Genomic DNA, 26061 nt, shown 5'->3' with positions numbered 1-26061 from the left:
TGATGGTAAAAGAGGGAAGCTCCACGATCTTATAGCTTCCCTTCCCTTTGCAGCAGCAGTTACGAGCTCCTGAGGAATCTCCAACTCCTTCTTCCCACCCCCTGCCAATTCCAGGCCCCTGGCGATCTCCCCTTCCACTCACCTTCAGTGCAATGCCAATGGGGTTGGCAGAATCGTGGCCCTCTACAGACGGCCACATCCTAATCCCTGAAACCTGTGAATGTTACCTTACCCAGCAAAATTGATTTTGCACATGTGATTATATCAAGAACCTTGAGATGGGGAGATTCTCCTGGATAACCTGGGTAGGCCCAATATAATCCGAAGGGTCCTCATGAGAGAAGAGGCAGGAGGGTCAAAGTGAGAGAAGATGTGACCACAGAAGTGAATGTCAGACTGATGTGTAGGAACCAGAGCCAAGGAATGCTGGCAGCCTCTAGAAGCTGGAAAAGGTAAGAAAATGGATTCTCCCTCTAGAGCCTTCGAAAGCCACTGCCCTGCCAATCCCTTGATTTTTAGCTCTGCCAATCCCTAGGTTTTTAGCTCAGTAAGGCTGATTTTTAATTTCTGACTTCCAGAAATGTAAAATAATAAATCTGAGACGTTTCAAGCCACTAACTTCATGGTAATTTGTTACAGCAGCAGTAGGATTGATACAGCAGGATAGAGAAGAGCTGATTTCCTCAGAAGTGTGGATGAATCTTTCTTTTTAGTCTTTTTGAAAAAGACCCATGGGGGCGCCTGGGTGGCTCAGTGGGTTAAAGCCTCTGCCTTCGACTCGGGTCATGATCCCAGGGTCCTGGGATCGAGCCCTACATCGGGCTCTCTGCTCAGCGGGGAGCCTGCTTCCTCCTCTCTCTCTGCCTGACTCTTTGCCTACTTGTGATCTCTGTCTGTCGGATAAATGGATAAAATCTTAAAAAAAAAAAAAAGAAAAAGAAAAAGAAAAGACCCATGTTGACTTTGTCATTCTCTGTGGCAAAAGTGGGAAATTTCCAAATTTAGCTTCAGAAGACTCATGAGAGGGAAGGGCCAGGGTAAGAAAAGAAAGGGGTGACACAGGCCATCTGGGCCTGCGCATGGAGCAGTGTTATCCTAAGTGACTTTTAAGGAGATTGGTGTGTTTGATTGCCAAGGTTTGTTTGGCCTGGTGATGAAACAGGGGTCTCTGTGCCGTTGGATATCGTTCACCTCCCTTTGTCTCAGTTTCCACATCTGTAGAATCAGGTTAATCTTAACCTCTACCTCAGAGGAATGCCGTGGGCATTCAAAGATTTCCCGTCTGTAAAGCGCTCAGAACAGTGCCTGCCACATCATACACTTTACATACAATTTCACTGCCGTTAACAGGCATGACAGATAACCGTGCAGCCGGATTGGTAGGGGCCTCATATGTTTGGAACATGTTCAGTGACATTAAATTCAACAGATTTCTTTTCTGCAGGGCTGCTCGGACTCTTTACGGTGATAAGGGTCACCTTATGCCGTCAAAGTGGAAGGGAAATGCTACGGCAAGGAGCATTTCTCAGACTTCTTGAACCCCCAAACCCTTTGTGATTCTGAACAGACTCAACAGGTCCAATCCATTGGGCACACTGTGGGACATTCTGTCCTGGAAAGCTCCATGGAAGGAAACCTCAGATGCTGTCACCAACTCATAGTCTCCTTCCTGCCCCTGGTCCTGGAGTCTCCATCCAGCTGGGGCCAGGAGAGCCTTGTGCCTAGCATCCAGATTTGAAAAGCAGGCTTTCCTCCAAGTTCACCTCATGCTGGGTGGTGGAGTTCTGGCGCTATCCATGTTATTGAATCTTGTCAGTAGTATTCGCTTGGTTCCTGGGGACTCACCTCGGAACCTGGCATTGTTTCTGCACCGTGACGCTTGACGGCTTCCAACCAGGCAACCTGCAAATAGTTTGGAATACAGTCAGCTCACCATTGGGGGACCAAAGGGTTCACCTTCAAAGTAATGCCGATAATTTGGCAGCAAATAACCTAGAACTCATGTATAAAAATAGTCATTATACTCCACAAAGTAAGCAATTTTCAAAGAGGAATTGTGTGAGTATTTTATAGGTTAGAAGTAGAACATTTAGTTGTGTTCATTCTGGGGCATATGTTTAAAAAACAAAAAAGCACCATGGTGTCAAAAAAAAACCCCAACACAACAAACACACTGTGTTGTCATTACTTAACAGAGGCACACCTTGTATATAAACACAGGAAATTTAATTTCTGGGGAATTTCATTTCAAGAAATCATGCCTGAGTCACATAAAGACACCTTTCAAAATAGAAATATAACATTTAGTTAAACTCAGGCTTTTTTGTTGTGTTTAGTTTTGTTTTGAGAGCTATAAAGAAGTAAACTAGAACCCTCTTTATTTTTAGCAGACACCTCTAAAAAACCTTGAACAGTGTTCTATTTATAAAACAAAGAGTCTGTTTTCATACAAACTTGCTTAGACTCTTACTAGAAAAAGAGCAGGACAGGGAATCAGAAAAATGAAATGTTTCTTTTTCAAAATTTCTTGACTTCATCAGCAGTTTTTTATGAACTGAGACAATTGACCTGATTTTGTTTTTGTCTAATGAGAGGTCACCTGGAGGTCGATAAATTGTGCTTAATATTCCGACTGAGGAGTTTGGAACCGAATGAGTAACATGCTGGGGGGAAGAAAAATGTGAAATTTGAAATGAGAGTAGATCTGGCTTTTTTATGCTGCTGAGGGAAAGACAGCAGACCTGAATAATTCTCTGGTTACCTTATTTCACTGCCACCTTATATAAAACACTTATAATTTCATCATCCTTCAAGGCATTAAAAAAAAAAAAAGGAGAAAACTTGGTTGAGTTAATTCAGTGGCTATAAAGGATTCTAGAAGCTGAAAATAAGTGAACCAGTTCCATTCAAATGTAGTGTTGGGAGCAGAAGGGTTCCACCATCCGCTTTATCTTCCTGATCCATTATTTCCTGCTGAGTCCTCTAGTCTTTACAATAATAATGAAGTCAACATTGACGTCATGCTCCTTAGGTGCAAAAGCGCCAAGCTAGGAAATTTAATTTTCTCCACAATGTATCAGTGAGGCAGATACTTTAATAATCTCCATTTTACAGATGAGCAAACTGAGACCACGAGAGACGTTAGCTAGCGCCTACATAGACAGGACTCAGACTGCGGAGCTGCACCGGGCAGGACTGCCCTGTTCTTTGAACCAACAGCGCCCCCCTGCTGGGTGCCAGCGTCTTGCTGTGGAGGCAGATGCTGATCTCTCTTCTGGGTTTTCATGGCAAAAACCTGAGAAAGCTTGGGACTCCCAGGAAAACCCCATCCCACCCTAAACCAAAAGAACAGCTTTCTTCTTTTCCCCAGTGCTTCTTCATCCTAGGAGAGCTTAGATGGGACCTCCTTCACATTCTACCTGGTATCTCTATTTGCACACCCTGCTGTCCCTTTCCTTTACACACCCCCTTTCATCTCCAGTGTCAGTCTTTGCCTAACACAGAAGCTGGGGTGCAGGAAGAGTTCAGCAGATGTGTGATGAGCTGAGTGAAAGGATGTGCCTACGTCCAGATTGTTTGTAGATTTAGGCACTGAGCTCCGCTCAAACACTGTTGTGTCTTGAGAATTGTCTGTGTTGCTACTTAGTCTTGATAATTAGCACTTGCCTAATATACATTATTGGATATTCCAAAATGGTGATTGTCTTAACCATTTTTGTTTTTATGCAGAGTTGAGGATTTACTTGTTGCCAATATTTTGCACTTACAAATAACGCTGCAGTGAAAAACTTTGTGTGGCATTTTTACTCACTTTTGGGTGATCTCATTAGTGTATAAGACCTACACTGGGATTTCTGAGTCATAGTACAAATACTTCTGTGGCCTGTGCCAGAGTTGTGCAATGTAAATATAACATAAACTGAATATGTAATTTTAAATATGCCTTTTAGAAAGTGAAAAAAGGTAAAATTCATTTAATACCCTATTTTATGTAACCTAATAAATCCAAAATACTATCATCAAAACATGCAATCGGTATAAAAACTTAGATGTTTTTGCATTTGTTTTTTCTGTGAAGTATCCAAAATACAGCATGTCTTTCACATTTCTAGTACATCTCAAGCAGAAGAGCCACATTTAAAGTGCTGAGCCCCACAGTGGCTATCGTATCTGGCAGCACTGGCCTCCAAAACATAGAGTCCAGTATTTTTAAATCGCCTTCGTTTTTTAAAAACTCAGACCTTCATCTGTCTTGCCCCATTCCGACCTCCAGTCACACATATTACTTGGATCACCACCTTGGGCGCTTATTATAAACTCTCTTTTGCTTTTTTCATTATTACGAATATTTTCTTGACACCTATGATGTCACAGGCATTGTGCCTGTTGGGGACACAGATCTTAGGGACACTCACTGTCCATTGGGGAAGATAGACAAACCCATAACACAACTTGGACAACTTGTTGGAATGAGATAGGAAGTAAAACACACACATGCAAACACACAAGCCAGTGATAACGTAGAATATGATAAACTCCACAAATGACAGTGAAAGTGTTGAGAGGATCCGGGAACGCTTCTTGGAGAACATGCGAGCTGGGTCTTAATGGGCTCCGTCGAGTTTCAAGGGGCAGAAATAGGGAAGAACAATGTTGCCTGTGACTGTCTCGTTATCCCAACCAGATGGCAGGTGGGGACGGTCTCATGTTGCATTTCGATCTCCCTGAAGCGCCTTTGCCAAGGTCTTGCAGTGGAAGGGGCTTGACAATGGTGGCTGAGCCCAATTAATAATCTATGGCTGGCTGGCACGGCGAGGGAGACACCCGCTCTGTCTGCTTGCTTTAACCTCTGAACTGAAGGGGCAGCTCCAGCTTCTCCCCCATCCGTCTGATGGTGCGTACCGCCAGTCTGCTCTCAGAGTTTTCTCACTTTGCTAAATCGGTCTGGACCGCAACTAGTCGTTTAGAGCCAAAATGGTAGATCAGTGGGGGCCAACACTTTAACTTACGTCTGACCTCTTGTCACTTATTCCAGCTCCTCTAAGCTTTTCAAGCAGCACAAACGGGCAACACAGACAGCCGGTGACATGGGAATTAGAAGGCACTTTCCCTTTAGGTGCAACTCGCTTATACCGGCCTCTGTTTGACAGCCTTGCGAGTTTCATAAGAATTGTTGTCCCTGTGGCCCAGGGACGGAAACAGGAGATCAGAGAGGTTATTTGCCCAAGGTTACATAGCAAGTAAGTTGGAAGAGCCAGGGCTGGAACTCCTGTCCTCTGACTCTGACTCCTTGCCTTCTCATTATCTGACGCTGACTCCTCTGGACTTAACCTTTAGCACTCCCTGCTTTTAAATGGATCGCTCTGACTCCTTGGTATTTACATTCTAAATCTGAGCAATGGAGGGAAGGTACTCCTTGTGGCCCTACAAAGAAGATAAAGTAGGGAACAAAGAGCCAAAGGTTTGAAGATAACGTATATTTATAATGATGTTAACATTCATGATGATGACAAAAAGAGCTAAATTTAATTCTTAATGTCGGGCAAGCATCCTGCCACATGCACCGCATATATTGTCACATCCAATCCTCACAAGAAACCTGTGTGTTGCCATTGTTATCTCCATTTTATAGATGGAAAAATGAGATTCAGTGGAAGAAGTTGCCCAAGGTCACACTGCTGATTAGAAAGCAGTCCGAATTTGAAACCAGACCAACCTAAATTTTAACCCTGCAAAGATGGTCATTACACTACACAGTTCTGTTCCTGCCACCTCCGCCGAAGGGGACCGTGGGCAAGTCACTAAAATTCTGCATACTGTTTTCTCTCAAATGAATACCTTGCTCACCGCTTGGGGTTATCCTGAACTAAGAAACGTGGGCATAATTTCTGTTAAGTAAGTGCTATGCAGATAAATAACATTATCCACAATTAAACTGAAGTTCCTCAGTAAAATGAAAAATGAGCCACCACTAACAGAAGAGTGCTTGGCATATAGCAGGTGCTCAGTAAACATGCTGCACTGAGTTACCTGAATGAATAAAATACTTACGCTGCTAAAGACACCTTTCTCTTCCCACAAACTGTTTGGGGGGGAGGGGGAGAAAGAAGACAGCCTTCTGAGCAAAAGTCCCCCCAAAGCTACACCATCTGGACACCTGCTCCACGCCCTGGGGGGACAGCCTTGCCGTCAGTGTAGAGTCTAAGGAGACAGTGAATCTGTCCATCCATATCCAACTTGCATTTGGGTGTATGAAGGTTTTACACCAAATCATTTTTTTTCCCAAATGATATTAATCAGTATTGAAAAAGTAGAAAATAGTAAACAAAGAGAAGGGGGGGGAATCACTCTTAATCTTCCTCCCACGCCCAAGCTAACCAACCATTCAGTATGTTGGTCTGTGTCTTTTTTCTAAGCATTTTTTGCATACTTGAATTCATACTGATGTGCAAATTAAACTTTGCTTCTCCATTGACCATCACAGTAGATACATTTTTTTCATGACGTTACAAACCCTTCATGAATGGTCACTCTTAATTCAGTTGACAAATGACTTAAGCATTTGCTTTATGCCCAGTGGTAGGGATACAGTGATAAACCAGACTGAAGTCACCAAACTTCCAATCCCCCTTGTTATGTTTAACGAATGACTGCACAGTATTTTATTGTCTACTTATTATGTATTCTTTGGGGATCTATTTTTCTGGTGGCGGGCTTCTTGCCAGTGTGGTCCTCCCCAGCTCTACCCCCGTGGGCCCCTCTCCAAAATGAAATAGTCTAAAAAGAAACCAGCATTACCAACATAAATGTGTGACAAGGCACACTCACACAGGTACATTCTCAAATAATTAAACAGAATAAAATGTAGAATCCTCTGGTTGGGGGCACAGATTTCATGGGCCATCCCACCTGTGAAGATCAGTTTTGGGGTTTTTTTTAAGATTTTTATTTGTTTATTTGACAGATCATAAGTAGGCAGAGAGAGAGGGTAGGGGGGACGCAGGCTCCCTGCTGAGCAGAGAGCCCGATGCGGGGCTCGATCCCAGGACCCTGAGATCATGACCTGAGCTGAAGGTAGAGGCTTTAACCCACTGAGCCACCCAGACGCCCCTTAAGATCAGTTCTTGAGTTCACTATATAACAAGACAAATGCCACTAATCCTGAACACACTTTCCCTCCTTTTCTTGCTCGTTTGGAAATCTAAGTTAGGAAACTCTTCCTCTACCTACTAGGTTTCTGTGACACGTCTGCAGGGTAGAAAAGGGGGAGAGAGAGGTGGGAGGTGCAGATGCCCTCTGCCAGGTTGCCTGAGTACTTGGCAGTCTTCCTGTCTCCTCCCATCCTGCTTGTCCTGTGCTTTAGAACCAGCCAGGCGTCTGACACACATTGCCCTCACCAGCTCAGTCTTCAGTAGGATGTGGTTTTGTGTCTTGTGGTCCTGGCTTCGGCTGCCTGGCCTTATTAAGGAGTGTGTGGGAGGAAATGGAGAGAAACCTCTCCCCAAAAGTCCTGTCAAGTAGGCTCCCCGTCACCTGGTGGCCTGGGGGCCAGTCTTCCCTTGAAATTGCTGGATTAATTCTCATATCATTCTGGTGTTCCCCAAGTTCTTCTGAAATTAGATTACTTAGAAATGGAGGCCTTCTGTCCAGGGCAGCCTCATCTGTGAGATGGCAAGCTGTGAGTTTATCCTGGAAACAGTATTCAATTTTGGACTTCCCGAGTCTGCCTTGCCAGAACCTAGCCCACGACAAGCCTTGCTGGTTGACAATAGATTATGTTTGTTGAATGAGTAATTGCCCCACGCGTACCCTACTGAGCCCATCCTCACTGGGCGTTCAACTCAGTAACCACACAGCTTCCCAAAGCAAGGAACCCCATGTCTCCCTATGGCCAAGCTTCATGCCTGGCACATCCTAGACTTTCAGAAACCTTCGATGAGAAATTGGATCTTGTGTAGCCATACTGTGGGATAGTATTGAGCCATAAAAGGGAGTGGATTTCCCGCTACATGCTATGGTGTGGACGAACCATGAACACATTGTACTAATGGAAATAAGCCAGAGCCAAGGATAAATGTGGTATGATTCTGCTTGCGTGAGACACCTGCAGTAGTCCTGTTCAGAGACACAAAGTAGAACGGTAGTTGCCAGGATCTGGAGAGATTGCGGGGGAGGGAACTGTTGTTTCATGGGTGCAGAGCTTCAGTCTGGGATGAGGAGAAAGTTCTGGAGCCTGGATAGTGGTAATGGTTGCACAATGTTGTGAGTGCACTGACTGCCACTGAATTATCCACTTTTTAAAAATGGCTAAAGTGGTAAGCTTTATGTAATACATTGTTTACCAAAGTTTTTAAAATCACCCAAAAAGAAAAAAAAAAAAACAACAACAAAAACAAGGAATGCTGCTTCTCTTACCTCCTCCTCACCATCCACTGAGCCTCCCTTTTTCTTTAAAGCCTGGACAGTTGGCTGATCTCCATCTTTGAGGATTTCTCCCTGCTGGGGGTTAAAGGGCAACGTGGGTCCCATTTTCTGGTCTGGGCACCCTGGTATTGGTCCTCTAATTTCCTCAGCCACAAAACAAAATGCTGTTTCTGGAGGCACCTGGCCATGCCCCAGATCTGCTTCACCTGCCCACCAAGACCGAGGTCCTGCCCTGGTCTTCCCTCTGCCTTGTCAGGCTCTTTGCGTGGTTGATGAGCTTAGCCTCCCACACAGCCCAATGGGAAGGCAACAGACGCTGTAATGTTATTTTTAATAATTCAAGGCACACCACATTGGAAAACAGGTCGTAGTGGGTTTTTGTTTTGTCCCTTCCCCCCTGCCCTTGGTTCTTAATGTGAACTCCGCTTACACCATCTCCTTTCCATCAGGGGAAAAGAAAATGGGTAACAGAGGCTTAATTCTGACACTTGTACCTTTATTCGTTACCAAAAAGAGCGACACAGTTGGCATGTTTGCAAAGGACAGATCTTTGGTTTATAAAGCCCCTGCTTACAGCTTAGGGGCCTCAGGGCCCCCCACAGGTGAGCTTTGTTCCTGTGCCGCCCACAGCGCACAGACCACTGTATTGACCCCCGCCGGCCCTTTATCAGAATAGTGTCTGTCTTCCTCCCAAGGCCCTCAAGAAGGCAAGAGTGCGTTGCAGAGTCCAGGGAAGAGATGGGACTAGACAGCTGGTGTGAGAGAGAAGCCGGCCCTGGCCTTTCAGGCAACTGAGCCTGTGGTTTGGGCCAGCCGGGCTTCCCAGGCAGCTGCACGGGGCTGTAAGTCTCGCCCTGAAGTTAAGCCGTTGCTCTCGCTCCTAGCCATGGCAACTGGTGTGTGTGTCTCCTTGCTGTGCAAGGTGGGAAGTTCCTCCGAGGGCCAGTGCATCTTTCTAATTGCACGGAAGGGTGACTTCCAGGCTGCCAAGTGGAGGGACTTGGGGGAGAAGGCTGGCTTCTTCACAAACTCCAGAGCTAAGAAGAGAAAAGGAGGCCAGGGAGGGAGTGGGGCAGGTGTCTGCCTTTCCTCTGGATGTTCAGGATGACACATCTGGTGCCAGGGAAGCTGCGATTTCCAACTGACGGGAAGCTTTGCAGTCGAGGGAGGGCTGAGCTGTCAGGTGAGCTGGAGATCAAGAATTATCGTGACAGCTTCATGGCATGTGAAGGGGGCTGTGAAGTGCAGTGTGATTTTAACCAGCGGTGGTTAAATTAGCTTCTGTTGGACCCGGTGCGATGTGCCGTCGGAGACGGGCCTATGGCGCCTGGGAGAGCGGGGCGTGAGCAAGGTTGCAATTCTGAAGTGTGTCGTTCAGAAAAGCAACTGTGTGTGGAAACTGGCCCCTGGCTTCTGAATTCTGCTTCACGGAGATGCCAGGTTACGGTGATGGTGTTAATTAGTAGCTCATGCGTGCTGCCAGTGAGCCTCTCCAAGCGCCCTGTTATTAATATTCCGAGGACCCCAAGTCACCCCCTTCCTGGAACTTTCCCAATTTAAGATCCTGTCAAAATCTAACCACCTGTGGTAGCCAGCTAAGCAGCCTTGACTAACGTATTGCCCTGTGCTCTTACATTCCATGGGATTGTCTGTGCGAGACTGAGCCAGCGAGCGAGTGCCTGTTTGAAAAACTTCCACTCAAAAGTGACCTGAGGAAGTGCCTTTTAATAAGTAATCAGCCAGAGGAAATCAGGCTCCATCGAGCTATCTAGCAATGCTTGCCTATTCATTGGGAACTCTTCAAAAGTCTGGAGCAGGAGGGTCTGTTATTTGATGAGCTGAAGCTTGGGAAATTCTGGAAAGAAAAAGTAACATGAGCGACTGTGTGTGTGTGTGTGTGTGTGTGTACATGTACGTGTGGGTATACACCTACACGTATATTGCTGATATATCTTGTATATAAATTAAAAGCCGCACATTAATACTTTGTGCCAGTGTTCTGCCAAAAATTTTGCAGAAGTGATCTCACTTTATCCACATAGGCAGATACTCTGTTTCTGTTTGAAAGATGAGGAGACCTACAAGCCAATAGACCTGGAACTTGATTGGTCTGGGATTCCATAATCCATGTTCATACCTCCTACCTCCATAACAAGTGTGGTAAACAGAACCCCCCAGGTCCTCGCAGCTCTAAGTGACACGGCCAACATACCAGCTGTGAGCCCTTGCACGTTCCCCTTCACACCTTCCATGGAAGCCCACCAGGCTCCCAAGCCTTAATCTTTGCAGGAGGCACCTAGAAGTCTATTAATAGCAATCTCGAGTCTTTGTGATGCAGCCTGACCAGGGCTTGTCTGAACCTGGGGAATTTGTAGACGTTGACCAGCAAGTACCAGGGTTGTGAACCTGAGTAGCCCATGTGAGCAGAACAGAACCTTCTCTTTTCCAAATCCTGCTTTCCCGGGGTGTGCCCAGCCCCCACTGACTTGGGTAGGGGAGTGTAAACAGTCATTCACCTGTCTTAATCTCAGATTTATGGTCCCGCAGCTCCCTTCTGCCCGCACCACAGCGCTGTGTACTGCAAACACAGATGACCTTTGCAGCGATTGCATCTCAACCCAGTTCCATATAGAAAACCTGTTTTGTGTTGACATTGTTTGGAACAAGTTCTGCCTACATTAACTCCCTTAGCGCCTGCCCCTCCTGGACTTTTGGCCCTGAGAAGCTAAGTGCCCCTAATTTTGAGAGCAAGGGGAAGGGAGCCCTGAAAGCACCCGCAGCTTCTGTCCATCTGAGTCTTTGTGGTCCAATGACTTCAGGCAGCCCTAGTGCTCCCCTTCCTTCCAGAGTTTTCTAATCCTTCTCTGTAAGGGGATGGGTTGCGCGTTCTGATTGGCCTACAGGCAATAGGGCGCTTTGTGGGACATTTTCTTACAAGTTGGTTCCCATGTGGTGTTTGTTAGTCACAGCTAATTACTGAGTCCTTGGTTGAGGCAATAGACATTGTTCCCCTGGATGCCTCCCCCACCTCTCCCCCCTCACCCCCCATTGCTACAGAACAAAACCCATTGTGGGGCTCTGGAGGTTGACTGTGCACACATTTTCCAGTGAACCCCTGATGGGCTCACTGCTGGGGTTTCATGTTTCAGGTTGAAACTCAACTGGATAAAGCATTATTCATTGATACTGACACATTTGGTCTCTGCTCTGTGCAGCTATTTCTTCCACACTGGACTTGGTCCCTTATAGGCAATTTTGGCAATTCATTGAGAGTGAGTCACAGTGTTTATTTAGAGCATGGATAGTCTGCACAGACTTAGAGAATGTTAGGATTTCTTGATCACAGAAGGACCATCAGGTGCCGGGTTTTGCTGGCTTTGCTTGGAAGCAGAGGTCAGAAAGGAGGAGGGAGTTCAGGGAGTGAGCAGGTTCAGAGCTCCTTCTTCCCAACCCTCCAGGAAGAGCACCCCTGCTTTGGGTGTGGGACTCCTGCATGAGATTTCTGCAACCTACAAGCAGTCCTAAAATCCAGTAGTCAAATCCATGGACTCGTTCATTTTTCAGATGAGGAAAGTGGCCTACTGACCATCCCTCTCTTATCAGAGGTTCACGTGAGTTTATAAATGGATGCCAGAATGAGAATTAGCACATAGGTCTCTTCTGTGTGCCCCTGTTTATTAAAGCCATGCTGGGTTAATTCTGGCACACATCACTGGACTGCTTTCCCGATTCGTTGGCCGTTGTCTTGTGGAAAAGGCCTTATCTGGAGGATCTAAAGGAACAGAAAATATCCTATAAAAGCCATAATAACATCATTGAAGTCACATTCCATTTTTGCTAAGAGCCACTTCGATCACACAATACCACAGCACCCCCTGAAGTTGAGCAGTGCACAGCTTAAGCGACTGTATGGAGCGACCCTGTTTTTACTTTACAGGTGTGAAAGCCAAAACCACAATTGGACTAGAAAGTTTCAGTTCAGACTTGTGCAAGGGAACTGAAACTTTCTAGTTCAAAGCTGGCTTTGGAGCCGGCAGATCTAAATCTTGAATCTGGGCTCGCTACTTAACCAATCCTAGGAATATTGACAAGTTACTTGATATCACTGATCTTCAGCCTTTTTATCTAAAAATAGAGCTGGCGGTACTCACAGATTGTTAATCATAATTCATGGATTGTTATGAGTAATTAAGTTTAATAGTCTATGTTAAAACCTCTGTGTAAAGCATATCAGGGGCTGGATAAATGTTCCTTTTCTTATAATTTAAATTCTGTCTCACTTCATACATGTCCATATAGGCTTGAGTCAAAATGAAAGCCAGATATTTTTAAAGTTTACCCTTAACTTGGAAACTTCTGGATTTTGTCACAAGTTTAACATTAACCAAATAAAATTTGGGGTATCCAAAGACAATGGGCTTGTCTTACTCTTGCTTATAAAACTGAGCACTTCCTGGGGGAACAGGGCTGTGGGTTTCCCGAGAAGCCTCTGCAAGAGAAAATTAGAAAGACTGAAAATTGAAGTCTTATTCCTATGACTCTGGAATCCCCTGGGATGACCTGGGGGTCCAGAGGCTGACTGCCCTCAGACAGACTCTGACAGTGAAATCAGAGCTCCTCATTGTACCAGCTACTTGGGTGTGCTTGGGACGCTTTCAAGCCTTCTTTATTTGCCATTCAGACAGGAACCATAGGCCCAGAAGCTTGTTTTCAAAATCTAGGAAAACAGATGTTTTTGCTTATTTTTCTCTCTCTCATGCCAAAATGCTCACTGAGTTTTCACTGGGTTTTGAACTTGCCATTTTTTTTTTCTTTTTACTTTTAAGACAAATCATGGAAAGGGGTCACTGTAAAATGAACGGGAAGGGTGGGCGTCCCAAACTGGGAAAGGTCTGTTTCAGACTCTAATGAAAATATTTAAGAACCTGAAGGTAGGAAGTCCTAGAAGATAAATGGACGCAAGATTGGCTCATTGAGCCCTAAGAGGGTCTACCTCATGTTACCCTCAGGCCTGCGATGTCTGTGCCTCTCTGGCAGCCTGGGATAAGAAAGCAAGTGCTGCCTTGTCCTCCGAGGAAACCAAAAACACAGTGTCTAGCTGAGCAGGGGAGCGTGGCTGAGAAGAGCTGTGCTGATTGGCTGCACAGGCGCTAGGTGGCGCACTAGGTAAGACCCAGTGCCGCATACAGCTCCTGGAGGGTAGAGACGGCCCAGACATTTTAGCCACTGTTTCAGTGTCCTGTTGGCTGCTGTAACAAATCACTGCAGGTTTAATGACTTTTGTAACACCTATTTAGGATCTTCCAATCGGTTGGTCAGAAGTCTGGCTAAACTCTGGATGTCAGCAGGGCTCTGTTTTGTTTTTTGTTTTTGTTTGTTCGTTTGTTTTTCTGGGGGCTCTGTGGGAGAATTTCTTTTCTCTCCTTAACTTTTCCAGTTTCTGGAGGCTGCCTACATCCCTGGGCTTGTGTTCCTCCTTCTTCACGTGCAAAGCCAGCAACAGCAGGTTGAGTCCTTATGTTACATCACTTCATTCTTCTCTTCTGCTTCCCTCCTCTGCTTTGGGCGACCCATGTGATTACCCCCATGATGATCCAGGATAATCTCCCCCATTTTAAGGTCAGCATGATGAGCTCCTGAACTCCGTCATCAGCATCCTTAATTCCCTTTGCCACATAGGGTCATAGATTCACAGGTTCCAGGGATCAGGACATGGACATCTTTGGGGTGGGAGTGGGGGTGGACATTGTTGCCTACCATAAGTACAGAGGTCATTTTCACACTAAATATGACAATTTTATGTGTCAGGACTCTTTCACTTGTGGAAATAAAACCTAACTCAAGTTAATAAAAAGAAAAATATTTTATTAGCTTAAATACTTGGAAGGAACTGTATGATTGGCTTTAGGTACAGGTGGACCCATATGTTCAACAAGGTCATCGGGTACTCTTGTTTCTTTGCTTGGCTTTTTTCTTTCTTTCCTTATTTTTTTTTTCCCCTTCCTTTTTTTTTTTTTTGGTAATGGTTTGATTCTCAAGCACAGGCTGTCTGCATGGTGGTAAGCCAAAGCCCCCAGGCAATTCCAAGCCTACAGAGTTCTCAAGACCTAGGATCCCAGAGAGGGACCCATGACTTCTTTTTCAGTAGCACCAGCAAGAGCCTGAGAATGACTCTCAGCTTGGCCATACGCACATCCCTAGACCAGTTTCTGTTCAGGGAGATCCTAGAGCAGTGATGAGCCAGCCTTAGCACAGCACATGTACCGAGAGCGGGAGGGAGAAGTTCTGCAAAGAAAATTCAGAGGCCGTTACCAAAAGAAGGGTGAAAGAGCTGGACAGGCAGACACCACTGGTGTCCACTCCACGCTCTCATTGCTGGATTTCAGAACCATGCGCCTGATCCCAGCTCAGAGCTCATTTTGCTTGAAGCAACAAGACACTTAAACTTAAATGAGTACCGAAGAAGCTCACCCAGGGCAAGTACTATGTCAGAAGAGGAATTGTGTGATAGCTGAGAGTATATGGGTTTTGGAACCAGATTGTTTGGGCTCATATCCGGTTTACTGGTTGTGCTTACTTAAGCTCTCTGTGCCTCAGTTTCCTCATCTGTAAAATGGAATTAATACTAGTAGCTACCTCATAAGCTCGTTGTGAAGTTTAAATGTGTTAATACAAATAAAGTGTTTAGAATGGTTTCTTGAAACAGGGTAAGCCCTTGGCAATTAATAGCCTTGAAAGTTATTATTGTTACTCTAAGTAAACCCCTGAGGATGACTTAGGAACTTGGAAAATAATTATAGGAACCAGGTCAGATACTTTCTTGCTTTCACTTTTTCTAGCTGGGGCCACACAGTCTGTTATCTCTGGAACTTTCTTTCAAGCACATCAGTGGGAACTGAGGTTCTCATTGTAAGATGAATTTTCACATGGTTTTCAGGTGCCCTCCTTTCATTCGGTCCTTTCCTACACCAAATGAATACTGTGTCCATATTTCCGAGTTCTGAGTCTTGAGAGAGTCTGATCATCTGGCCTGTGACTGCGTTAAGTAAGAACGCAACCTCGTTTGGTCAGTTGACGGACCAGGCTGACTTGGACACAGGGTCTTCGGCACGGAAGAGCCAACTTAAGTCGAAGAGGAAAGTTCAGCTTATCCAGAAAACTAACCAGCTTATCTTTTGCATGTATGCGTTAGCAAGTGGGAGTTTTCCTACAGGAGGGGAAAGAGTCGTTTTTAAAAAATAAAGGTTGTAACTAGATGTTCGGGAGGACAGCGCTGGGAACTGCTTTGTTCTGATGTGACTTAGCCGGTAGCATCTGTAGAGAAAAATTGGTTATTCTCTTGTTATTATAAATGGTAGAGGCATGTTCAGCACCAACTAGAGATGATCACAGGAGGGACCCAAACCTATTCACTTCTGCATGAAGCGGTCAATCTCAGAAACTCGCTCCCGGAGCAGAAGTTGCCGAGAGGAGTGGACTGCTTCCGCTCCCTGCCAGGAGAGCGGATTCCAGAGTGACCCCCAAATCTTCCTTTTGATGACAGGAGGAAAAGCCCACCTTTGCTCTTTGTTCCCTGTCCCCCTGTCAGAGCCCCTGTATTTTTTTCAGCTTTCTCTGTCCAGCGTATTTAGAACATCTCCGTGTATAGGGATTCGCACTCTGCCTTCTGACCACCGGCTTTTTCTCCAGGGGCGTTAGGAAGAATGCTCCTGGTGAAGCAGTGTCACAGTGTTCGTGGGGGAAGGAGTCCTGATAGAATTTCTGAGCTCTGAGATACTGCAGGAAGGGTAGAAATGCTTTGGATCGGAACTAGGCATCTTAGGAAGCGTGGAGATTTGGGGGAGAAGACAAAGCATTGTTAAAATGTTGATAGAGGTCTGCTGGGACAGTCTCCACTGTAGAGACTCGTGTGCCCCTCTCTGGTTGAACAATTCGGCTCCACACCTGCTTTCAAATGCCTTGGTTTTGAAGCCGTCAACAAAAAAGCATCCTGCTGCCAGGGCCAGCCATCAAAAAGAGAAAAGAGAGCAATGCAAACCGTGGGGGGAATGTGTGAGAGAGAAATATTGTAGAGCGGAAATGCGGCTCTGCTGGCCTGATACCGTGTGCATTATCTCCCCCAAAGGACCCCGTGGTTTAATGGATGGGGCTTTAACCTGCCCAGAGGCCAGTCTCTGCTGGACAAGTGGAACCTCATCCCTGAGGGCATCGACATCCTCATGACACACGGACCTCCTCTAGGTAAGTGAAGCAAAGGTTGTCCTTTTGTCATAAGGGATGCCTTTTTTCATAATAATAAAGCATAATAAATAATGCTTCAGGGATAGAATCCTTTTCCTTCAAAAAATAAAAAGCGAACACAAAAAGAAAAGTCGATGTCTTTAAAAGAAACCAGTATGATAATTAAACTCAGCAGTTCTGCTGGGCTTACAGGTGTTCTTGAAATTAAATTTTTTTATTTCGTTGAGTCAGGGAAAATCAAATGAGTGTGGAGCACCACAGCCTTTTGAGCTTGATCATTTATTTTAGAACTGTACTCACTTAGGAGTGAGGGAGGTGGGGTGGGGAATGGAAGGAAGATACAGACCTCCCAGTCACAGAGCTTGTGAGGGAATGAAATGACAGAAACTTTTGTTTAAAGTAGCTCATTTGGGGTGCCTGGGTGGCACAGTTAGTTAAGCATTTGGCTCTTGGTTTCGGCTCAGGTAGTGGGATCGAGCCTCACATCGGGCTCCATGCTCAGCGTGGAGCCTGCTTGAAATTCTCTCTCCCTCTCCCTCTGCCTCCCTTTTCTCTCTCTGTCTCTGTCCCTCTCTTTCTCCCAGAGATAAGATAAAGTAGCTCATTTTCCTTTTCCATATAATAGTAAGACCTAGGAAGTCTTTAAAAGTTTAACACTTGAGCTGATTCTATGAGCAAAGAATTCTTTTCTCGTTCTTTCTTTTTTTTTTTAATAACCTAAGGTGTTAAATAAGGACTTATGTTGAAAGTTACTTAGAGACAGTCATCCTACAGAATCCTTGAACCCACATCCGGTTTAGATCACCAGCATGCTTCAGAGATGCCTTTAGTTACGAAGATTATGGCCTAGAAGATGATTCTTTGACTTATATGATTATCTTTTTAATTATTCAAGAACTTGTGACCTCTTTGGCTTAGCCACAGAACATTTTTCAAACGTGCCTATCACCCTGGTCCCCATCTGTCTGGTATCTATTATGCCAGGACCCTTCCTGTCCAACAAAGGTGTCCTCAAGACATTAACATACTTCACTTTCAGTAGGAGAGTTTCCTTTTTCTTTGATTGTGGTAAAAAACACGTAACATGAAATCTGCACTCTTAATAAATGTCTACATATACAGTACTAGCAAGGTTGGTTTGGAAAAAGGAAGAAAATACAATTATTTTCACAATTTTTCCCTTTGGCTTGGGTTGTTGTCCATATCACTTCCCTCCTCTGTCAACTTGAAAAATAAGAAAATCTAACACATGTCCCCTACTGTGAATTTAATCTTTGAAAGTATTGTTTCCTCCAACCCACGTAGGGCTGCTTTCCTTCTCTTACCAGGGGAGTGCTCCGTGTTTCACATAGAAATAGCCAAAGGGAGGACCCAGGTGTGAGTTATGGTGGCATATTTTAATGATAGGGAGAAGCAAGAGAAGAGAAGCCTGCTCTGTTGCAGATAGGGAAATTGTCCAGATTTGCACAAGATCTAGCACTTCCTGACTTTTTCAATATTTAAGAATCACCATCCCCATGCTTTTTTCCCTATTTCATCCCATTCCATCCCATCCCATCCCATGTTTTAAAAGATTATACTTACCAACAACAAGTATTATCCATAATTCATTAATTTCCCATTTTGCAGTCATTAGAGACTAACTCCTGAATAGCTAGCTAAATATCTTATCAGCATGAGTTACCCATCAAGAGCTACAGAGAGGGCATCCCAGCCAACTTGATCCTTTTACTGAGCAGCCTCCTTAGGTACAGACATGATTTCCCTAAGGTTGTGTATTGTAAACAAGACTGGGATATTCTCCCCACAGAAACATCCAAATGACTCAAGTGTTATCTGGAACACAACTTTGGACAGAACAATGGATTGACAGATTCATCAAACCACTAATTTTGGTACAGAAGCCAATGGCAGTAGTAATAAGTCTGAATTCTAGCCTCCAAAGAATTCAGACATCCCAGGAACTTTCCACAGGGAGCCTACCATCCCTTCCTCTGTAGCAAACATGGAGTAATCTGGAGAGGGCTATGCATATAGCAAAGTGAGTTCTTCCTCAAGGGGTTCCAAAATAAAAGGTCAGTCAGTCAAGGTTTTCACAAGGTGAGGTTGAACCTTAATCAGTACATTATTGGGATTCTTGTGAAAATGCCGGATTGGAGTGGGAGATGAAGATGGGCCCCACTGAGGAGGAAAGAGACTTTTTACTCTATGAGTAAAGCTCTGTGAGACTTTACTCTTATGGTAGAAACAGGCTGCCTTCTCAGGTTGATTATATATGAATTAGATATTTTCCGCCTTCAAGAAAAAGACATCCATGAGGGAATATGCCAGCATATGCCAGTCACTGTGGATTAAGCATTTTTTTTCTCTGATTCACAGTTTTGAAATCCCTGGTTGAAGTTTCACAGGGCCCCCATTTTCATCTGATGTTCTTTCCAGCCTCTCCGGCCGTTCCCCAACCCCCACATAACATATTTGTACAGAGATGCTATATTTTCATTTCTACAGCTTCTTCAAGCAAAGTGGAACAAGCTTATCTGTCCATTTCTCCCCGATCATTTCTAAATAGCAGAAATCCCCTAATGGAGCTATATGGTCTGGATTCTCACAGATGACGATTTTGCTGTTAGTCCCACCTGCCTTCTCTGTACCCATCCTGCTGAGGCGTATGGGTTCCATTTTGACCATCATCATTCAGATACCTGACTTGTGCTATAATTGATGTCCGTTTTTATGGATTTTCTGCATTAAGCATGGAAGGAAGCGGCTTTTACTTTAAAGGTAGTCAATTAGCCCCAGCTTACGGGATGCCGCCATGAGGTCATGTTGTTGCCTAATGTTAGAGAGGAGACCGGAGGAAGAGCTGGACATTTCCATGATTTGGTCAGCAGGAACCACCCCGGGTTAAGAGCTGATGTATCTAAGGAGGGCCGGGTATCTTGTGGCCAGTTTACGGACAGCCCCTCCTAGCCTGTCTTCTTTGAGCCATCTTAGAAGTAAACTGCTATAAGAAAGATATAATAAAGGAGAAAGTAACTGAATTGTAAAAGAAAGAGATATTGCAGGAACTGCCGGGAATACATGTCATTAGGCCCATGAAAATTTGAAACCAGGGCCGCATAAATCAAATCCCTTACAGGGGGAAAAAAAAATGTTAATTAACAGAAAGAAAAAAATGGAAACCAAAAAAAAAAAAAAAAAAAGAAGAAGTTTCAAGAACCTAAAGAAGACAAAGTGACAAGTGAAAAATTCCTTAAAAGCCATTGTGAGCTTTAATGGAGAGGCTAGGATTACAGATAATGTAATAAACCTTTTGTGAGTTATGGCTTCCTGAAAGTCTAAATGAAACCTTACCTGAAGAAGGAAAATTAAGAGTATTGATTGCATTTTGCCCATAGGTTTTCGAGACTGGGTTCCAAAGGAGCTTCAAAGAGTGGGCTGCGTGGAGCTTTTAAACACCGTCCAGAGGCGAGTCCGGCCCAAGCTCCACGTTTTTGGTGGCATCCATGAAGGTAAGATCAGAAGAAAGGCATTCATGAGATCCATGATCTCATTCCAGAGTGGGGACCTCGGCTACCCTGGGAATGACTGGAGCAGTGGTTGTCAAACTTTTTACCAAGGACAGAACCCTTTGATAAGATAAAGCATCAGGAGAAGCACCTGCCTATGACACTGTTGCGTGTTTTTTTGTTTTTTTTTTAAGATTTTATTTATTTATTTGACAGACAGAGATCACAAGTAGGCAGAGAAGCAGGCAGAGAGGGAGGGAGAAGCAGGCTCCCCTCTGAGCAGAGAGCCCCATGCGGAGCTCCATCCCAGGACCCTGAGATCATGACCCGAGCCGAAGGCAGAGGCTTTAACCCACTGAGCCACCCAGGTGCCCCTGATGCGTGTTTTATGTGGAGCTGCTCTCTCTGAAGCAGAGAGAAAGTGGAGAGAAAGAACTAGGTTTGGTTCACCCTATGGAAAGCCCAGCACTCCCCCAAGGCAACTTCTGGAATCTCAGAGTTTCGGGGAAGAATGTTCACTAACCACCAATGGAGAGCAGACTTTGAGGTCAAAAAAGTACGTTTTTTTTTTTTTTCTTTAAGATAGAAGAAATGGGCTAGATATTAGACGAAATAACTTCCGTGGCCTCTTTCTGTCTGTAAATACTGTGCTTCATATGGAAGACACGTGAAGACCCAGGAAGACAAGGCATTCTCTGAAACAGATAACTTGAGACATGCAGTAAAGGTTCTAGAACAGAAGCGGCAGGAACCTGCACACTTGCAGGTAGTTGTTTCCTTACGAACCTCAGAAAACCCTTTCAGACCTCTCAGAAATCATCAGCACTCTTAGGGTCAGGCTGAGGCTAAACAGAATAATTTAATCTCGCCTTAACGGGAACTGGTCCAGTTGCCTCTAGTTCTGCCTTTCACGGTAAGCTGGAGTCAAGTTCACAGAACCGGAAAGCCTCCCAGGAAACTTGACGGTTCTAGGTTTTGGCTTTCCTTCCTTTTTTAAGCGAGGGTTTTTAGACACATACGAAGCTGTCCTTCAGCAGGCCTTCGATTTCCTGGGCCTACCGGTCTCTCCCAGTTCCGGGGGTTTCCGGGCCATGGGTGCGTTTACATAGGCAGCTGCTGTATTTTCTCCAGCGCCCCCTTACAGCTTGTCCTCTACAGTCATTTATGAATCGGCAGGTGAGTTGCTGAGGCCTCTGTGTCTGATGAAATGAGAAAACAAAGTGTGTTGTTCAAAGCCCACAAATCCATTGGCTTCTGGGTTAGACGTGGATTTAAAAGCATTATGTATTGAAAATCATCCTACTAATGCCTGAGAAAATCCAAGGGCAGGCACCAGCCGAGCGCATGGAATGCTGGGGTGCAACTTCCCAAGAGTGGGCATCGTCCTACCCTGACTTTGAGCCGTGGTCCCAGAGAAGGGGGGACTTCTCTAAGGCGTGGTAGAAGATCGGGGGGTGGGGGCGGGGGATGGGAGCGCATGTCTAACCGGCATTTCTGGGGGACAGTTATCAGGCTTGAATTCCTGCAGCATGCCTACCAGTTTGTATGTCATCCTTTTTTTTTTTTTATTTTAATCATTAATTAGCTTTAAGTTAGCCAGACAATTGGGGAATTCCACTGAAGTCCCAAAATAATAAACTTGCTTAAAAGGGAGGAGATCATATTCAAATAAACTTGTCTCACTTTTATTCACTTAAGACAGCTGAAGAGGGCAGAGAGAGGGCAAATACCAACCTCTTGATGGAGAGAGATAACAAGACTTTATGACCCCAGAACTAAACAGTGCACATTTTAAATGCCTCTTTTCTTTTCTTAAGAGATTTTTTCATTGACCCTCATTAAGCTCTCCACAGGCTTACTTGGGCACATTTTAGCAAATAGAAAGAAAGAAAAAAAAAAAGAAAGAAAGAAAAGGAAAAAACCTCAGCTATTTCTGTAAGTCCTGGTAATTTAATTTCTCACGTGCATATTTTTCTATTCCACAAGAACCTGATACCAACATAGAATTACAAATTTAATTCTAGAGGCTCTAAGGTAGGTCTAAGGTGTCCAGGGAAATGTGCAAACTTGCAAACATGCTGAAAATGTCAACAAATTAAAAATTATAAAAGGGAGTTACATACCGAAGACCCAGAGAAACTTTCTTAGTTTCCTTCCAATAGGTCACGAGAGATTTATGTACTGCATGCAGGAAGCTTTTTTGCTTGAACCTCTGGTGATGTCTCTGCAAATCCCTGGGAAAAGCGATTACTTGACTTATTTGAATGAAACGGAACTCAGTACCAAAGCCACACAATTCGAGGGAGATAAGTTCTGGTATTGTTAACTTTCACTCAGGCAATTTAGAGATTATCTCCTAAATAAGGAAGCTGCACACCTACCCCTCCTAGGTCCCGATGCAGGGCCCTTTCCCTCCACACCTGTCCCGAAGCCCGTGTGGGGTTTGGAGGTGTGTACCCTGAGGAATCCCTCTCGTTACTCTTTCTGTTCCTAGAACTCAATAATTAATGCAGGGCTTTGAAATGAAAATCGTATTTTAAAAAGAGGGGGGAAATGATTTTTTTTCTTTATTCACACTACGAAAGAAATCACAGTCTTCCCTGACAAATCTAAGGCTTAAGTAGAGAAAAAAAGAATCCGTTTGCTTTGAAGTGAGGATTCTCCCTTTAAAGAAAACAGAATGTAATTGGAAGGCAGCTTCCGAAAGCTGTTATCATCGGGGGAGCCTTCATTGAATCTCATCTCGCTGCCCACTGGCAAAGATTTTTTAGTTTTCCTTGCGTGACAGCTCACCACTGAGTCACTCTCATTTGTATCTATTACAGTAAAGCATGACACTCTGTCTCCACAGGTTACGGCATTATGACCGACGGTTATACAACGTACATCAATGCCTCAACGTGTACAGTCAGCTTTCAACCGACCAACCCGCCAATTATATTTGACCTTCCAAACCCACAGGGTTCCTGAAGCTCCGAAAGCCCAATTGGAATGTGAGGGAAGGTCTATAAACTGCCATTTTTCTAATTATAAACTTACATTCTCTTACTTGTTTATTTCCAAATCCTGTGAGTTCTTTTTGTAAATTACTGGAACACAAATGACGCTAGAGGTTGTGCTTCTCCTTTATTTTATTATTTTTTTTTTAAATGGGGCGTCCATTCGAAATGAAAGGAGCATTGTGAATTTGTAAAATGACTTCCGTTTTCTCAAAGGCCACGCCATTGTAAATTGTTAGTATTCGCCAAAGGACAGCCAAGCTTTCTTTTTAAAAAGGTGATGAAAGTCTTATTTTAATATGCTTTAAGCTGGAAGAAAAAGGAAAAAAAAAAAAAAAGAAAGAAAGAAAAACAGGTAGGTAGTGTTTTAAAAACCACCCAGATTTGCACAACTGTTGAAGAGTATTGTTTGAAGTGTTTTATTTTTTGATGTTTTGTTGTTGTTGTTGTTTTCTTGGTAACCCTTCTTTTTTGCAGACATGGCCTGGATTTATAGCAATCTTTTCAGCAAAAGTAGGCGTGGAAAAACTTCTCTTCACACTCTCACGATAAAGAAAGCTGCGTCCAGGGAAGAAAACGGCCCTCGTTTAAAGGATGGCTTAGCTCGTGAGATCTGTACTGTGGTTATACAAGATCTCATTGTTTGTTTGTTTCTTTTAAATTATTTTAGCTTTAAAAATATGGAAATGGAATCTGTCAAGAGCAGATATTTCATACAGTTAAAAAAACAATTGAGCGTGCAGACTCCTTTTCAGTATGGGTTTATATATATAAATATTTTTTGTGTATTATGACTAAGTTAGGAGTTTAATATTGCCAAGGACAGTACAACTGCAAAGGGATGCTTTATAGCAGGGCATCAGAAGTCCGAAGGGGCTGACACATTGTCTCAGAGCTCAAGGTCTCAAAGAGCTTGAGTTAAGTCTAGGTACAGTTGCAGGCATGTACAGACTTACGTGGATGCAATGGAAGGTAACTAAAATAAGGCTTAGTCGTCCTTTATATTTAAATACCCTGAATTGTCTTCTTACTTCCTCTCCCTCCCCCCATTTTGCACTGTGTGTCGATGCAATCTTCGCTAGCACAAAATATTGTCGCTAATAGTCATTTCTGTTTTCCCATTGTAAATGCTGTTGAGCTTTATTCTATTTTATGTTATCTTGTTAATGAAATTTAGGAAAGCAGTTGTTTCTTTTAAATTTATTGTGATATTCTATATCTAGCGGCCTTTATATGCAAATAAAATTGCAAGATTTTTAAATCTGTCCTGTTTGGAGGGTTGGCTGGTAGGAGGATGGTGGTTTAGTCCTGGGGAAGGGGTCGGTGGGGGGGGATTTATTCATATGCAACATTAGTACTGCCTTCCAGAAGAATTAGAATAAGTGATTTTTTTTTTCTGATTTTCAATAAATTTTTATGACCCACCATTCACAGGCCGGCAGGTAGATCGATAAGGCACTCAGTCTCCTCTTTCCTTCCCCCACACTGTCATCTGTCTTGCCGTAGGCTTCAGAGGGTGACTATTTCGTCTTGACCATTGTGATTTCTGTAGGGAGGGTCACGTGCCGTGGAGGCTAGGGATGGGTTTGTGGTTGTGTGCGTGCTGGGGAGAGGGTGAACCAGTGGGTAAGAGAGTGACCACTCCTCGGTCTCGTTTGTCCCCAGGAGCGGTTACCGTTGCCTCCTCGCTGTCCTTTATTGATGTCCGTCACTAAAATGTTATGGCAGCCAGGAGTCAACAGGCACAATGGGGTGCGGTAAACTAAATAATGTTTTCTGTATTTTCTCTGGACCAGCCAGTGAAGAAAAGCAGCATGATCTCAAAACTGCAGTATAGCCCAAAAGTCTACGTTCCGGTGCCCATTGGATCGTATTCTGACAGATCTTCCTTTCCTCCTTCTGTTGTGGACTCTTTGGTGTAACTGATGAAAAGAATCCTTGATTTCAGTACCCGCTGGGTAGAGAGAATGTTTTAGGCCAGAATTCCAGCTCAGGCTCACGTGTGTAACCATCTTAATTGTTAATATCGATTAAGTGTCTTGGCTGCCACCCAGCGTGTGTGGTGGACACTTTGGTCTGAGCTCACAGAGCGGACACTTGACCTTCCCAAGCAGAGGTGGTCCATGACCACAGTGGCCATGATGGGCCAAAAGAGGTACTGTGAGAACTTAACAACCCTCCTCTGATCTGCCACATCAATAGAAGAAGGTGTTGACTTCAGGGCGCTTCCTAGGGAGCTGGAGTGAGAGTGAGAGTGACTGAATGGAAATTTCATCTGGAGCTAAGCTCAGACTTCTGGAAAAGCAGGCTTTCCAGGGACAGGGGGATGATCATGATGACAAGTGTGCGTGTACAGCTTTTGACAGCACGTCTGGACACAAACTAATTAAGCTGAGCACTTAACTAAAATTGCTTTCCATGGTGAGGGGGCAGGAAGCAGCCCAGTCCGCTCAGCCGCGGGGTAGACTGGCTCGTGGTCCAGGTTCATCATTCCATATGTATGAATAGCCTCCAGGAGGGCCAGGGTGACTGTCCAAAGGCCTGAAGCTTTCTCCACTGGGCCTTCTAACAAAGGAACATTTGAAATAGCTCTTACAAATTGGCACTTGCCGTCCTTTCATCACCGGGCACTCTGCTGAGCAGGTCTCCTATTTTGTTTCTAATCCTCACAAAACCCTGGGAGAGGTCACAGAAGCCCCACTTTATAGATAGGAAACCGAGGCTCCAAAAGTTAAATAAATTTCCCTAGGAAAGTGGAAGGTTCAAAACCAGGTCTGTCTGAATTCATAGCCCCGGCCCTTTTTAACACCTGGCCTCTGGACCAGAAAAGTTGAAACCCTTGAAGAGCTGATGAAAACCTGATATGGGCCTGGGGGCGTGTCTTAGCC

The 26061-nt window shown here is 44.4% G+C and overlaps 1 protein-coding gene across 4 annotated transcripts in view; it reads left to right on the top strand.

Moving 5' to 3' along the window:
* Nucleotides 1-24434, top strand: part of MPPED2 (metallophosphoesterase domain containing 2) — a 174923-nt gene extending 150489 nt beyond the window's left edge. For all 4 annotated transcript variants that reach the window (XM_044259005.1, XM_044259006.1, XM_044259008.1 and 1 more), the window contains exons 5-7: nt 16550-16665; nt 20064-20177; nt 23026-24434. In XM_044259005.1, coding sequence (XP_044114940.1) covers nt 16550-16665; nt 20064-20177; nt 23026-23144 — 349 coding nt within the window. In that variant the 3' untranslated portion in view covers nt 23145-24434. The remainder of the gene's footprint in view (nt 1-16549; nt 16666-20063; nt 20178-23025) is intronic.
* The last annotated feature ends 1627 nt before the right edge of the window (nt 24435-26061 follow it).

Source organism: Neovison vison, chromosome 7 (genome assembly GCF_020171115.1).
Source record: "Neovison vison isolate M4711 chromosome 7, ASM_NN_V1, whole genome shotgun sequence".
Taxonomy (NCBI): Eukaryota; Metazoa; Chordata; class Mammalia; order Carnivora; family Mustelidae; genus Neogale; species Neogale vison.
The sequence above is the reverse complement of the archived record's forward strand: the minus strand, read 5'-3'. Positions and strand labels throughout refer to the sequence as shown.